General features: G+C 40.5%; 1 protein-coding gene across 1 annotated transcript; it reads left to right on the top strand.

The window, feature by feature from the left end:
* Positions 1–106: 106 nt before the first annotated feature.
* On the top strand, positions 107–8,961 carry PSMG1 (proteasome assembly chaperone 1). The gene is made up of 7 exons (XM_074858356.1): positions 107–293; positions 488–597; positions 1,960–2,111; positions 2,500–2,562; positions 4,988–5,186; positions 6,070–6,206; positions 7,233–8,961. The coding sequence occupies exons 1-7, from the start codon at positions 172–174 to the stop codon at positions 7,305–7,307; spliced, it is 858 nt and encodes a 285-aa protein (XP_074714457.1). The 5' UTR covers positions 107–171; the 3' UTR covers positions 7,308–8,961.
* Positions 8,962–16,729: the final 7,768 nt, after the last annotated feature.

Here is a 16,729-nt window from a genome sequence, read left to right as displayed (position 1 = left end):
GGGCCTCTCCGCGGGCCCGGCGGTAGAAGCGGCCGTTCCGGGCGGGTCGCTCTATGATTTGCGGGGGCCAGAGCGTCACCAGGCGGAGCGGAACTCGGTGGTGCCGGAGAACCAGAGCGTCTCGGCGCGCAGGCGCGCTGCCCGGCGGGGGAGGGCGGCGGCGCGGCGGCGATGGCGACCTTCTTCGGGGAGGTGGTGGTGGCGCCGTCCCGCGCCGGCGTGGACGAGGAGGAGGAGGCCCGCGAGGAGACGCCCGAGGACCGGGAGATCCGCAGGGAGCTGGAGAAGAAAAGGTAGCGGGGGGGGGCGGGGGGAGGGGGCACGGCCCCATGGGTCGCCCAGGCCGCTCTCCTCGCTGCTGTGGTGCGGCCTCCCCCACGTACCCCGCGATGGAACCCCAGGGACGGCCGGGCCTGGGCCTAGGCCTGGGCCGGTTAGGGTGGGGTAGGGGGAGCGCTGCTCCACTTCCCTTCGCCTCTTTTACCAGGGAGATCGACGTCCTCTGGACCTTGAAGTCGGGCGCGTCTACGGAAAGCTCTGCCGACGAGCCGTTTGTGTGCTCTAAGTTTATAGTAGCGATAGGACATAACGCTGCAGGTAGGTGATGGAAACTGCAAAAACAAACTGTCCGAGAGGCTGAAACGCTGTTGTTCTTTTGCTGTTGGCAAAATTTGGGAAAGCAGGAGGTTGGAAGAAAGTGTAAGTGTGTCAGCACGCTCACTTTGCCATAAACTGTTTTAACGTTGGTCTCACGTTGGTATAAGAATGGTCCTTAAGAGCGTCCAGCTCTTCATTTAGGGAGTGGAATTTTAACCCTGCGCCAGCTGAGCTGTCCAGAGAAAACCAAAGTTAGTCTGTACAAGTAAAATACAGTTTTTGTTAACAGCTTATTCCTTCTCTCAGGTTGTCATGAAACATATTTTCAGTTGAAGGGCAAAGTATGTCTTGGTTTTGGATTTTAGTTGGCACAACTCCCCTTTTCCTTTTTCTGACTTTTGTTTGATAGACTCTCCTGGATTGTTTGTCAGTTGGCAAAAGTTTCCTTCTAACAGTAGCAAGTTGCTCAGTGCAGTCTAGTGTTTTGAAATAGAGATCTGTCAAAGATGTAAAATTATGGGCCAGTGAGCTGTAATTTCTTTCATTTCTAATGAACTGAATTTTTCCTTTTTTACTTGGTCAGTCCCTTTTTCACATTCTAATTCCCCACTTGTTCAAAATGCCCTGTTCTGAGGTGGTTATTTGGCCTAGAGTCTTGAAACATGCTCTCCCCTTCCCACACACATGTACTGAGATCTTCAGTTTTTTAATAGCCTCTTTCCCTGTGGATATAAAGAAGTTTTAAGTCATTCTTATGTTTAGGTCACATCTAGATGGCATTTAGATGATAATTAAGTTAACTTTGCTAACTTTTTTCTTTGTTCAGGTTTTTCCTTGAAAAATAGAGATATTTTAGATCTGTCTTCTGTTTAACGGTAACTTTTGACAGGAATTTGATTTATGAACGTTGGATTTAGGGGAAGTCATGCATGCTCTTGTCTCTGCTTCCTAGAGCCAGTGTAATAGTTCTGCCTTGCTGGTTCAGTGATTTTTATTTTTTTTTTTTTTTTTTTGAGAAACCTGTTATATCTGATATGTCAAGAAGTATTAGAGATTTAATATTTACATCCTTAGTGTATACTAAAAGAATCAAAGTTGACCGTAGTGATATAATTTCTGAGAGTACATGTTTTTATGTTGGGGATCTCTGCATGTAGAACTGCTCTTTATCTTTTAGGTCTTGATACAGTGAGGTTACTCACATTCTTGATCTTTGCTGAATTTAGTCAATAAATATATGTCGATAAAAATAAGTTACTACTTTAACTTGAGATTGCAAAGAAATAGTGTAATTCAGGTATTTATTTGTCGAACAGAGATTTTTATTCTTTGTAAATTAACAGTATTTTTTGGTTTTTGCAGCTTTCCTGTCTTCCTTTATTCTGGATTCTGTATGTTGGGAAGTAGTTGGAGTTGTGAAGTTGTGGAATGAGTGGTGTCGAACATCCAACACAACAAATGTCCTCCCGACAGATTCTTTCTGTTTATTCTACCGATTAATATCAGATCCGACAGTAAGTGACCTATGCGTTAATTCTGCTATATTTTAGATTTCTGAAAAAGAGAGCACCCTTCATCCACCCCCTACCCTGCCCAGGGCAAACAAAGCATTAAGGCTGCAGTATTCTGGATTATTCTCATAAAAAATCTGAAGGGTCATTATGCTCACTAAAACTGTTTGAAGTTCTGGCATGTGAAGTTCAGTTACAAGATGATGTATGACAGCCTGATTGCTTCACATCAGTTGTGAATAAAAAATTGTTGTTGAAATAGAGTTGAAGAAGCCCAAGAGAGCGGAACAAGTTGTTGGCTGTAGTCACATTATCCTTACACATGGTTATGAGCTGTTGTGCACTTTAAACCACTTGCTTATGCATCTTTTTGTTGTTTTTTTTTTTTAAGGTTTTGTTGTGCCAGTGTAGTTGCTATGTTGCTGAGGATCAACAGTTCCAGTGGCTTGAAAAGGTAAAACAATTAACCAATTGATCAATGAAATTTTAGAGGTGGGGATCTTCAATTTAGTGTCAGTGCCTCTTCCTCTCTGATAGTCTAAACGTGACAGCGTTGTAATTGTTTTGCCTGTGGCTTTCTTTTCTTAAATAATCAACAAATGGACAAATTTACTATCTGCAGATTCTGTGAAATTCCTTTGTAGATGTTGCCAGTTGTATCTGTTGTAACTTACCAACTTTGTGCAGTTACTTCTTTTGGAGAGTTTCAATTTTGTTGCTCATAACTACTTTCCAAACCTTTTTCCTGTTTGGCTTAAATTTTCTATTGCTTATTTCAGCTGCCTTTCAGCTCTGGGAGAAAAAACAGTAACATAACTGAATTTGTACATGTGCCAAAGGATCACCAAACCTGTTGTGAAACTGATGATGGATGGTATCTTTACTAATGGGTGTGTTCTGTTCCTTTCACGAGGAGGAGCTCTGAAGGGAGGTGCCTCCAAAGCAGTATCTGTCCCGTTTGTTCATAGACTTAGTACGCTAAGTGCCTTACCCCAGCGTCATGCAGGTCCCTCCAGATATCATCATGTTGATTTTAATAAGATAAAGCTGGGGTGGGGGGAATGTTCTGCCTGTTGGTTTTCTTTATGGATTTGGGTTCTGCTTAGCCGCAAGGAGGTGTGGCTTATTTTGTCTTGCTGCCTGTCTGCTAACCTACCTTCCTTTAAACCTCTGCTGATACAATCAACAAGTAGAGATTATAAAGCTATTACCTTACACTGAAGTTGTGTAAGGCTGTGGCTAGAGATACAAAGAGTGAGATAAAAAGCGGTGTGTCCACTGAGAGCAAATCCTCAGCTTGAGCTGAGTGATACCTGCTCAGTCTAGCCTGCCAGCTGGCCCAGCCAGCACACGAGAAGGATTACTTGGTTGCGAGAGAGAACCGTACAAGCATCTTGGGGCGAAGGAGCCGGAGAGATTATGGGAAGGCAGAGGATAGAAAACTGGGGTGACTTCACTGAATGATTCAGGGTTTTCAGGCCCAAGTTTGTGAAAAACTAGCCTTTTGTGGTTCCTCGGCTTCTTGAGTTTAATTCATTTTGGCGGGATGTAATGGTTCACTGTGAAGTTTAGAAAGCCTGAGACCTAAACCACTTTGGTTTTGTTGTGTTCCACGCATTCTTGCACTTCATTTAAACTGGGATTATAAAAGAAAGGTGATTGTGGTTTTGCTGTCTTCCTCATTTGTGTTCTTCCAGCTGTTTGCGCATATGTGTTATTTCAAATGTGGGTGTTCATGAGCAGTAGGAGTGTACAGTTTTACCAAGTCAGTGTTCTTGAGTATTTTTAGACAACGGTTATTGGTATTTCTAAATGTACAGCAGAAACATTGTGTTGGTTGGTAATCTTGTGCTTTTAGTGTGAGTTACAGATGTGTTCTTTATGCTTCATAAATTCTGATTCACTGAGCATCTTCAGTCTCCATGAGTCATATTTTTACTTCTGTATGTTTTCTCAGTAAGTGATCACTGACAAAATGAGAATATACAAACTAAAGTTTTGCAGTAATGCATACCAGCCAGTGTTTCCAACAGATTAAATTGAAAATATGTGTGCTTCTGAAAAGTTGCGTATCAGTTTTATATTACAGTGGTAACACACTGATGTGAGGGAACAGTCAGCTTCCCTTCTGTGATTGGTACCATATACAGAAATAGGCAAGTTTCTGTAATGTGTACCAAATTCCCAATTTCCTTATTGATCATAAATCTGAAGAGGACAGTATGAAGGGAAGGTGCAGGTTTATCATGCTTCTGCTCATTTTGACATATGTTCTTTAAAAACAGTGGAACACTGTGCAGCATGTTGGTGTTTTGGGATGGCATGCAATGGCTCCAAAAGTAGGTTTTGTACAATGTTTTCAAAACTCTCTTCTTTGAATTTGAGAAGGACCATGGAAAAATTAAGGTTCTCTTTCTCAATTCAACTTGAACATAATAAAATCTGAGTATTTAAAATTAAGACTCTAGAGAGCACAATTTCGATTTTGAATGTCTTGTAGTTTAGTAAGCTGTTGTCTTGTCATGAGCAGCCTGGTTTTATTTGGAGTCCTTCTTTGTTCTACAATCACCATTAGTAAAAATAGTAAGTCTTAATATATTTGCAGGTGAAAAGAGAGTGCTGAAAACCGAAAGCCTCTCAAGAAAATCAGCAGACTTGATAAATATGTTAGCAGTTCTTTTGGGTTTTTTATCTCCATCCCAAGAGCAATGCATGTGAAATTTCTACCTGAATGTTGTGATTCAAATTTTAGATAGTCCTGCAAACCTGCATTAAACTGCCGTTTGCCATCTGCACTGAAATGGAAATGAATCTTTGTGGTTTTATGCTGTTACTGTGAAAAGATAAATTTTGCTTATGTGTTAACATTTCTATTCCAGGTTTTTGGCCGTATGCGAAAGGAGGACTTGCAAGTAACCATTCTTTCAACATGTCCTGTAGCTGATTATAAAACTCAGGAATCCACTTTAACACTTCCATCTCCATTTCTGAAAGCCTTGAAGACAAAAGAATTCAAAGAACAGGTCTGCTGCCCACTGCTGGAACAACCAAACATTGTGCGAGATCTTCCTGCTGCTGGTATTTTGCAATTCCAGTTATTTACAAGTCTGCTGGTGGCAACACAGAATTCACTTTGAAGGGCTTCCCATTGCAATTAGAATTTTTACTTAATCGTGTGAACTGGCTAACAAGTTAGCTTTTTGAAAATTAATTCCTAACAGCTTGACATCTTACATGTTGTTTCATAAAATAGGGACAAATTTCAAAACCACCCACAAATCCTTTTACCCTTATGTGTGGGACATAAGTACTAGCAAATTTTTCAGTATAGCCTTACAAAGTATGTTGTATATGGGGAGTTTTGGGACATTTTACTTATGAGCTAAGTATGTTTTATTGAGAGTTCTTTTCATCTGGGCATCCAGACTGAGGTTTAGAAAGTCCTTTTTGCATATTACAGGTAAAGTAGGTTTCACAGTGCTGCTGATAAATCTCGTGTAAGAGTTAGATTCAGTTTTATTACGTAATGCAATAAAACCCCTGAGGCTTTTAATTATAGAGTACCAAATTAGTGGTAGCATCATGAGGAAAAACTTGTCTGGCAGGAGCTAAAAGTGTGATCTTTCTAGAAAAAGTTTATCTTGTTCACAGTTTGTTTTGAGTTTTTATGTTTGGTTGTTTTTTGTTGGTTGTTATTTTTGTTTACCAAGATTATACAGTTTCCAGTGAAGATACTTGCCAGGAAAAAATACTAACTGCATTTTACTAATTTTTGGTGGTTTATTTTCTAGTGTACCTGGGAAATGAGGGATGGCTGGTCTAGCAATCAGAATCCCGAGTAGACAATTTATAAACTTTCATACTTTTGAAGTTCTGGCCAGAACAAATGTGATTATATACACAGAACTGAGATTCCTTCTCTGCTGAATGTAACACATGTTTTCTTTTGACTTGTATTTAGTTTTGAGTTATTGTCAAGTATGGCAGATTCCTGCAGTGTTGTATCAGTGTTACACTGATGTCATCAAACTGGACACGGTTACAATTGAAGCGTTCAAGCCTCTGCTTTCTTCTAAAATCCTGAAGAGTTTAGTCAAGGTAAAATTCCGTATTTAAAAATTAATGATAGGTTTGGTCTATTTTTGTCTGTCTTTCATCTCTTGCATTCTGGTGTTGATGTGCCACTATGAGGATTCCACCTGAAAAGGCAGAAAAATACAGACTTTAATGACAGGACAATGATTTCTGGTACAGTACCTGCTGTAACATCTGTTTGTAAGTTGCTTAGAAGTAATGAATCTACAGCTTCCCTCAAAACTTCATTTTGACTTTTCAGGCTCTTGGAGTGGTACTAGTATATCAGGTTGTGATTTCTTGTGGTTGTTTAAGCTGCAGTTTCCTTTGGAGGTGTCTCATGTTAAAACCTTTTAAGTATATATATATTTTTTTTTACATTCATGTGGAAGACGGCTCTGTATCTGCCTGTCGTGTGCCATACATGGAAGCTTGTTAAGAAATTTATTTTGACCTATAACTTCTTTCTGGAATTAAAAGACAGAATTTCTAAAGATGATTCTTAGCTGTTTGATTAGTGCAAAACTGTTGTGAAATCATGACATTATAGCTACTAAGGTGAATGTTTTGCTTCTTTCTGAAACGTTTTTAATTGAGGTATAGTTGGTTCAAAACACTCCTCAGTTTTGCCAATTGAACTTACATTTAAATGGCAGAAGAGGTTTGTGTGTATTGAAGTATTTATTTCAGCTTTAAATGTGGGAATTGCAAGTTAGTTTTTGTTACAGCTTATACTGGTCTGCTAAATAAGTGTAACAGACTACTCTGTAGATGTTTAAACTCTGATGGAAAGCGACAGCAACTATGCAGGCTCTTCCTCTCATATAGAAGCAAGGAGGAATGAAGTTAACAAATCCCATTCTGTGGTTGAACTGCAAATTCATTTGGAGCCCTTAGCAGGTCTCTGGACCTGAGTTTTGCTCACAGTTAACATTTTCATCAAACTGATACTTAGAGTAATAAAAATTGGAATAGAGGACAGTGAAGCTTTTTTGGTTTGTTTTGTAACCAGCAGTGTAGCTAATGCTGATAATCTCTTCCTTTTCCTAGGATGTATCTGAAAGCACAAAGATTTTGAAGAAGTTACTGACAACCAACGAGACTCACAATAATATCTATATCTAAAGAGGACATTTATGACGCAGACTGCACTTTCGTAAACTCCGGTTTCTTCTGTTAAAGGACATTTTGGAATTGTAGTTGTTTCCTTAAAAGTGGAATAAATTCCAGTAGATTTTTACTTCTGCACTCATTTTTGTTACTTTCAAATTCATCACTACAAACACATATATTTCTTCTGCATGGCTTGGGAGACTGACTGTCTTCTTGAGTGATTTTAGGAAGGATATCTTGAATATGAAAAGCAACTTCTTTTTCTCCTCCTGAAGGGATTGTTTTATCTAAATGTATACTTTTTATATGTAAAACAGGAAATGCAGTTAAGGAATTCTGTCTGTATCTTATGAGAACACCTATTTTTTACTTTATTTTGAGACAAATGTTTTCCTAATATTTGATCCTCTTTAAAGATGTGTCTGTGATGGAGAAAATATGCTCTGCACCTTTTTACATACAGATATACAATTTGTGTGTATGAATGATACATATATATGTATGTGTGCATATACATTTTTTTATATATGTGTTGAAACGAAATATGGTAAGTAAGGTATGGTAACTGGTGGAAAATAATCTTGTTTTACTGATTAGTAGGAAGCAGGAATGTGGAGCTGTTTTGAACTGCATGGAGGGGCTGTGACTTGCATTCACTGAGTAGATCATCACAGGTGTTCAGGATGCTGCTGCCTGCAGATCTGGCAGGAAGAGAGAGGTGCCCAGTTCAGGTGCTGCAGCTCCCATTCGAAGTGCCTTGCTGAGAGCTCGCCGTTGTGGCAGTTTCAGCTTCAGACCTTGAGCAGGAGCCACAGAGGCGCAGGAGCATTCCCTGCTGTCAGATCTCTGACAGTGGTGGGAACCTCTCCCAGTGAAACGGGCGTGCTAGGCTCACAAGCTGCTTCAGATGGATTTGCCAGGGCAAACTGATTTAATCTATCCACTTTAAAACTCCAAATTGCTGGTAACAGTAGGAATAGTAAAAGACCTCTTATGCAGAGTATGTGATTTTTAGAGGAAAGTAAAAGTTCGAGTTTTAAAGTGTCTCAAAAAATGACCTGAAAGTTGGTAACAATTTCAGCGGTGTATTTAAAATATTAATTCTTTCATATATCCTCTGTTTAATTTAACATTTTGTTTAAGAATGCTGTTAAAGATAGTATTTCTTTTGCTACCAGGTAATTTGCTGGTGTTGTCACTGCACAGAGATGTTTTAAAGTGCCTGTAGCTGCTTATCCTTTTGGAACAAAAGAGTAACAGCTTCAAAATTCTCTACCAGGTTTAACTTTGACTTGCACTGGATGCCCAGTGGACATTTTTGAACAGTGTATTCCTTTCACAGAACTGTCATCCCTTCAGGTTTGAAAGTGATTGGCTTAGTCAGCATCCACTGAAGCAAGTATTGCCCCTGGCTTCAGCAGGCCCACTACAGCTTCTGATTTTGGAAGTTAACTGCACAGTACGTTGCAGTTTCAATGGTAGTAGAATATTCCTGACGTGGATATCAAGTTGCGTGTCAGTTAAGATATTGATTTAAATTGCTTTAAGTGGTAGTGTATTTTGGAACAAACTCTGAAGCATGAAGTGCAGGACATGGTTCCTTCTGGGCTTTTTGTCTGTTTCTCTGCAGCATTTTAATTAAAACCTGTTTGTGTGTGTGATCTGAGCTGAGAATTCTGTTTCCCTGAAAAAGTTGCACATTGGCTACACCATTTTCTTGCATACTGAACATGTTTGATTCGTAATAAAGTATATAACAAGAAATATCTTTAATAATAAATATGCAGGCTCTTACAGGAACTGTAAACAAACTTCTAGTATTGGTTTTATCTCCCATGCAGTTTCCAACCTGGGTGTATGATGAAGTGTGAGAATACTCTTAAACACCTTGAATAAAAGTGGCAAACAAAACACTGTAGCAACTTGAAAGATGAAATTAGAAAGACTGAAAGCTGGTGCATTGGCAGAATGCTCCAAAGGCTAATTATTCTTGCTCCAAAGGGTGTGATAGCTCTCCGTAGCTGGAAATGTTTAGGTAGGATGGTGGTGCTTCTCTGTTGGATACTACTGAGCTACTAGTTTCACCCTGTGCGTTCACGTATATTTCTGTGATCCACATTACAGATGAGGTCAAGCTTTGTGCAGTAGTAGCTCTCTGGTGTGAAACTGTATAGGCCAGGGCATGTGCACACTGTATAGTCAGTAAGACTCCTTACTGGTGTCAGCTGGGTTGTGCTGTATAAATTTGAAATGTCAACCTCTTCCAGTACATAGTAAGTACTATAGGGCAGTGAAAGAAGATATTTTAATTTAAAATTCCTTCTATCTTTTTCCATAATTTGATAAATGAAATAGCTCATATTCCCCTCCTTAAAATAGTTCTGGAAGCATCAGAAATAATGGTGCCTGAGTATCTCATAAGATGTGAGCGTTGGATGAAGATTTTTTCGTATTTGGACATTGCTAAGTTGTTTGTTTTCTTCTATGCTCTCCAGTATCTAGTAAGAGCCTGCAATAAGGTTTTCTTTGTTTCTAACATCTGCTGGTTTTTGTAATACTTGAAGGAGTGTATAAACTTAAAACTTGTCAAATGTGGCAGATGGCTTCAAAAGCTTTGGGGAAAGAAGTGCATTCTTGCCTGCATGTCTGAAATGTGATTGTATAAGACTTGTTAAGGTATTGGGCTAAATGCAAATAATGAAACCAGATAGAGTAAACTATTAGACTGGAAGAGTTTTTTCGGTTTTCAAATCATCTAAGCCACTTGCTACCCATTTTTTTTCAGATAACACCAAGCTGTCTTCCGTTGAAGAATGTTGCCTTCCAAACCAAGGACACAGTGTCATGGATGAAAGAATTGACACGGTAATGATTTAGTAAGAAATCTAGGTTTATTAGTAACTAACAGCAATTTATTATTACAAAATAATTCAGAAATGCTGAAAGAAAGAAAAGCGACTTATTCACAGATTCTAAAATGACAAGATTCACACTAACTTACTTGACGGTACCTTAATTTATACATACATACATGCGCATACACAGAATGGGCAAACACACAGAAACAAAGGTGTTTGAATTCAGTAGAATGAACACAAAACAGACAAACACACAGAAACAAGGGTACGTACCCACCCCCACACACACACCCCCCAATAAACAGAGAAAGAACGGGTGAAAGAGAAGCTAGCTCAAAGAAAATTTCCCTCTCGAGTTTAGAGCAAATACAATGCCTTGGCATTCCTCAACGGGCCATAATTGAGACTCCAGTGGGTGGACTTTGCCCTGGCCTTCAGTCTGGAGCAGCTGACACCTTAATGGTTTCGGTACCTGAGAGGCATCACAGCTCAGGGGAGTTGCAGGTCACAGGCCCGCTGCGATCCAGAGGAGCTCAGAGGGTCTCCCTCGTGGTCGCAGTTTATAGGGTCCAAGATAATTGACTTTTGTCAGATACCTTCTGGTGCCTTCCAGCAGTTACACAAGAATTTGATGACTGTGCAACTCTGTTATTGTTCCCATTTAACCACATCCCAGGCACAGGTGTGCCAGGCCATTAGGAGATGATGGGCCATTATAACTGTTTCTGAGCAATCGGGAGGGGCAGGAGCCAGGCTTATCTCCACAGATTGGTGTATAGCTGGGGGGTGGGGGGGCAGCCCAACAAGGAGGGGTGGGGAGGGGTGAGAATTGCACCAGCACACACAGCCTCTTCTCAAGTCTAATCTGCTTTATCATGCTGCAGAATGTATTTGGTAGGCAGACATCTTCTCTCTTTCCTTGAAGGCTCTGACTCAAAGATGATGTGCCTGACCCCCATCTTAATGAGCTCTTTAGTGAGGCTCCTTAGATTTTGGCTTGTAACACGTTGGTGTCTGTGCAGTTCAGGTCACAGGTATATGAATACAGGACTATGCAGCCATAGTTAGAAAGTAATGTCCAAGCCAGGAAATCTGGGATTTATTTGAATTCATTACAAAACCTTCACATTTGAATGCCCAAAACAGCAATATACCTGCTATTCTGCTTTCATTTTCCCTGTTATTATTGTGATCACATAGAGTGCAATGACTCTCCAGTAATAAAATTCTTGCAGTCTTTTGAAAATCCATCATGAAAACATGCTCAGCTCTGCTTCTTGAACACTTCTCTATCCCATTATGTTCCTTCTAGATTTGACATGATGTAACAGTCCTTCCTGTACAATTTCTCCTTGCTGTGTGCCATCAGTAGAAACACTGGTACCGTGCACAAAAGCATGAGCCCAAATGTTCCTGTTGGAGCCCAAGCCTTTTGTGGCCCTAAAGCAGTTGGAGCTCACATCTGAAGGTTGCTTTCAGTGACTGCCTGCCTCCTGTCCAGTAATGTGCTCCCTGAACCTTGTTCATCTACCTCTGTGTTCCTCATGTATGTGGAAGAAAGTTAAAGGTTAAATAGCAGGTTATAGTCTCAAATTTTTTACTTTCAAATAATTGTATAACTAAATGTTTAAATGTTCTTTGTATGGTATGTTATGTACTTGCCTGAGTAATTGCTTTGAAGCAGAAAATGTTTTGTAGGAATAGTGATGTACCTTCAAAGGCACTTTCTTAACATAAGCATTTACTGAACAGACCATGCGTTCTTCCCCTGTGTTGTAATCAGAGGATTACAGCGTGCTTTCATACGCTAAAACCACTATACTTCTTACGTTCAGGACTGATATTTGAATTCTTCTGTTAGATCTGATTTGGACTTTGATCTCTTTTCATGGTGTACTGAAATGAAAGCCATCTTTTCTCCATCAGCTCTATAGACTTTAAAGCCAATCTGCTGCTTCAGAGGGAATTAACAAAAGGGGGAATGGCCGAAATAGTCACAATCACTAAAAACTGCAATTTGATTACTGAACAGATGAATGGTGAATGTACAGCCTTGCTTAAAAATAATAAAACCTGTGGGTAGAAAGGTTGTAGCTGGAAGGTTATATGAGAACAGAGGCACCCAGTATGGAAAGGTGCACAGTGCTACTGTGCTCTTACAACCTTAGCACTGACCATCCTATAAAATTAGGGTTTGAGATGGTTGTGAAATAAAAGTAGGTTTTAAGGTGGGTTAGCTATTCCCTGCTGGCCTGAGTAACATTCTTGCAGGTCACAAAGAATGCCTTTGTGCTGCTCCGTTTAAGTTGCTTCCAAATTGGATTGAAAAACATATTTTTTGCGCAGAATAATAAGCACAGTGAGCAAGTACAAAATACTGTGCCTGGCTCTTTCCACCCTTAAACCCTGGAGGACACTTTCAAGAAACCCTGCGGATGCTGTCAGAAACAAGCAGTTCTTTTGTTCATTACTTAGAAAGTGCTGGTGCAAAACTCTTCAACCTGAAGCCAGAATGTCAGGTTGTTGGGGTTTTTTTCCAAATGGTAGAAAGCAAGCACATTTGAGATAACCTTTTAGTGCAGTGTGTGAGGTAATGCCCTGCAATAGTGGATTCCGCAGCACCTGCCATTATAGTTTTTATTTTATGTTCTTCCACTTCTCTATGAGCTCTATGAGAGTGTATGTGAAGAATATTTACTTTTAACAACTATTGAAATCTAGTAGCTTTTTTTTAACAAAAAATAGTTCAATCTGTGGGATTTTTATAAATAGCCTTGTACCCAGGTGTTGTGGTAAGCCCATTTTTTATCTTTATGGATGTGAACTTTGTCTCCTACAAGGCTTGTTGTAAAGATCTTATGAGTAAAACCAAGTATGAATCCCCATAGTTCCCAGCTGACACCCTGTCTGGCAAGTAAAGAAATTCTAGATTGTGCAGGTTTGTCTAGCATAATTTTTAGTGAAGATTTTGTTGACTCTGACTGCGAATGCTCTGTTTGGTGTCCTACTGGACAATGATCCTATTGTTTACTTTTCTGAGCATCCCAATACAGAGGTTACTGAGAGGTCAGATGATCAGAATTGTGATCTGGTTTGTTCTGTGGTGCTCGTTTGTGTGACACTGCTTTCTAAGGCTCATGTAAATTTTAGTTTTTCACTGACTTTTTCAATTAATTGTCTTTTTAAAAAAATCTGGACAGAAATATTTCCCCAAGTGAGTGCTGGAGATCAGATTCTGTATCGGCTCAGTTCTGAGATGTTTTTTGACTCTGATCTGATTCAGGCTCAGCTGTGTCTGATGTTACTCTAGCTAAAGCAGTAAGAGTCCCGTACTTGATGTGGTTACCCTGAACATGCTCAAAATTTTATGTATTGAAAAATAAAACATTTGTGAATGGGATGGCTTACAGCAGGTGGGCTGCAGCATGAGGCTCCCCCTTCACCGGGTATCATCCCAGCTCCCCTTCCCACGTGTGCTATTCCCTTTCCCGATTGTGGATTGTGGCTTCGCAGGGATCGCCTGGAAGCACAAAGACATACGCTGGCTATTAGGAACTAAAACAGCAGATGTGCTAGCTGAGCTCTCAGACCCAAGGAGCTCAGGTGGTGCTGTAGGGTGCTTCTTGAGGTAATGGCATCCACTTGTACACCATGAGACAGAGGGAAGTGAGCACAGCAATTCTTCTCCCTTGCAACAGCATAGCTAGTGCTTCCCCCAAAGAAGGTGCAAAAGTTCCTGTGCTAAAAACCACTTTCTGTGGTCTTCAGAGCAGCCCGGTAAAACCACAGGCAGCAGAAGTGGGTTTTCATGTTGCACATGCTGGTGTGAATCATTTACTTCCTTCCAGCTGGGACCCAAACTCCCCAGCCAGGTCCCCAGAGCTCTGCACCACGCCAGTGCAACAGGCAAGAGGTTCCTGTTCATTCATTAAGGAGCAACTCACTCAAAATAGGAATAAATACTGAGTCTTACTCAGTAAGAGTAAGTAGGGCTCTTTAATACCACATTTATTTAGCTTTATTTAGCTTTCATGGTATTTCATGAACAACGAAAGAGAATCAAAAGCAGTTGTTTGTATGCCTCAGTTTTCACTCTGCATTGCACTTGCAGTGTGCACTTAGATATTAAAATTCAGATCAGTTGGTAAAGGTCTTGACTTAATCAGTATGGGGTAGAGAAAGTAATGCTGTAATGCTCATGGAAACGCTCACTTGTCTGAAAGGAAAGTAGCTTGCCTTAACTTTTTACAAAATCACCTCTACCTAGGGGGTGCTGCTAAGTGTTCCTGCAGGGCAGCCTGCTGCCACAGCTGTGGTGCTGCATAGCAAGTCTGTAATGTTTTGAAAGTGGCCTTTAATGTTTGAACTGCCAGCAAGCTGGCCTTGTCTTTTCTAGTGTTGACATGTGGCTTCCAGACTTTAAAATCCAATACATGTTATGAAAATGCATGAGTGTTGAATTTAAACCATATTTTAATAATTTGGCCACCTGTACAATATCCTAATAATCTTAAAATAGAGAACTTGAGATCCTCTGTAAAATTATTTGTAGCAGATGTTAAATCTTTGGTGTATTCTATGCATTTACACGCTGGGGGACAGATATTAAACATTACCCTTACAAAAATAACCCAAAACATATTTATTTCAAAGAATTAGAATGGTTCATAGCAGGAAGTGGATGCAGGAAGCTTTATCCATTGTTGTGGTTGGTTTTAAAGGTGTGCTCAAAATGAGATGAAAAAAAGTTTCAATCGTTACTGCAGTTGGACAGAATTGAGTGTTTAAAAGATAAAAAGCCTTTTTTAATATTTTGTTCCAGCAACATTCTCAACTGTTAGTTTTCTAGCCCTATTCTGTTGTGGTTTTTTAGTACACTTCAACTCTCTGACCTTAAAGACATAATTATGGGGCACTAAATCCTAAGTGTCAAACCCATTCTCTGATGATTGAAAAATTACCCTTTTGGTCAGAACTTGAGAGACAGAATTGAAAAACTTGCTGTCAAGAGGCAAATGTTGTATAGTCTGACGTGACTGGGTAACAAGTCTGTTTAGTAGCAAAGTGAAGTGTTGCTTTTAAAGATAAAGATGATGTTGACAAGCAAATATATATATGTAGTCTCCGTTGATGTAGTTAGCTCCAAGTGTGCAAACTGAATCAGCTTTAGAAACCATGACAATTAAAAAATCTGTACGTTTTGGGGCGGTTTTATTTGCCTCCTGAGGTTTTGAGTTTACCCTATAACTATGAGGGCTGGACTTTTCCTTTCTTTCTTTGTGATGAAAGTTAAGGTTATGGCAAAGTCACGTGTTTCCAGGAGCTAGGACTTCAGGAAAATCAGTAAATGTGTCTAACACAGCAATAAAGGGAGGTCAAGCCCCTGCCCACTCCCTCAACTACTTCGTAGGAAACATAATCTCTGGCTTCTTCAGTTTAGGATAAATATCACTTTATACACTTACCCCACTCTTCCATGTTCCCTTCTCCAGTTGTGTCTCTCATCCACCTCCCACCCTGCCCACTCTCTGCTGGCATCTTCCTCCTTCTCCTCCCTCCCTTGCATTTCAGTTGTTTTCCAGCCTCAGTCATAGGGGCAACTTCTAGACTGTTATTCTGTGGGAAGACTCCCAGCCTTTCCCGTGGTGCTGCCGAGTTTATTTGTGTTGGCAGCAATGGCAGTAAGTGCAAATTCTGGAAAGAAAAAGTTGATGGAGGGCTGTTAAATGCAAAGAACAAATGCTAGATTGCCAGCAACTGGGAGGGCAGACCCAGGGGGTGTTGTTGCAGACTTTCGCGCTGTATCTGCTCTTTCCTTCATCATCTGCCATGGGCTGATGTAAGACAGGGTGCTCACTGGGACCTCGCTTTGACCGGCTTCTGCTCCTTTGATGTTCCCAGTGGTGCGGAGCCAGAGGAGCAAGCAGTGGGCACCACCTCTGAACTGGGAGCCGAGCAGAGCCATCCCTGCCCTGCTGCAGCCTGTTGCTAGTATTTCCTGCAGTAGGAAAGTGTGTTACAGTCACAGAAATGACGTGGTGGCTGTCAGCTTGAAATCCCAGCAGGGTTAGGAAAAAAGATTGAATTTTCAAGAGACCACTGGTTGTAGGGGCTTGAGCTTTGCGTTTATTTGTTCAAAGACAATTTGGCCATAACTTTTGGAAGAGCCAGAGCATGCACAGGTCAAACTGGGTTGTCTCACCTGCTTCAACCTCAAGGAACTAATCCAGGATGAGGAATGAAAAGGCAGGTGCTCAGCCTTGGGCCAGAGTTGATGTGTTTTGCTTAAAGAGCGGAGTGGAATACTCTAGAGGCTGTTGATTAATTAAAACTAGGAGTTTTGCTACATTTTCTGAGTTCACAGAGAAAGTAAGAGCATCAGTCAGTGAACTATGCTGACTGGTGTGTTTAGGGGTTGCCATTGAAAATCTGGCTTAGGGAATGAAAGTACGAGTGCCGCTGCTGCTGGGGCTCATAAAGATACATCTGGTTGGCTTTTCCTGCAGCAGGTGTAGTGTCAACCTGGATGTGACCTTTCTGTTTCTGGAGGAGAACAGATCATGGGTGTCACACAGG

Source organism: Strix uralensis, chromosome 2 (assembly GCF_047716275.1).
Source record: "Strix uralensis isolate ZFMK-TIS-50842 chromosome 2, bStrUra1, whole genome shotgun sequence".
In the NCBI taxonomy this organism is placed as follows: Eukaryota; Metazoa; Chordata; class Aves; order Strigiformes; family Strigidae; genus Strix; species Strix uralensis.
The sequence above is the reverse complement of the archived record's forward strand: the minus strand, read 5'-3'. Positions and strand labels throughout refer to the sequence as shown.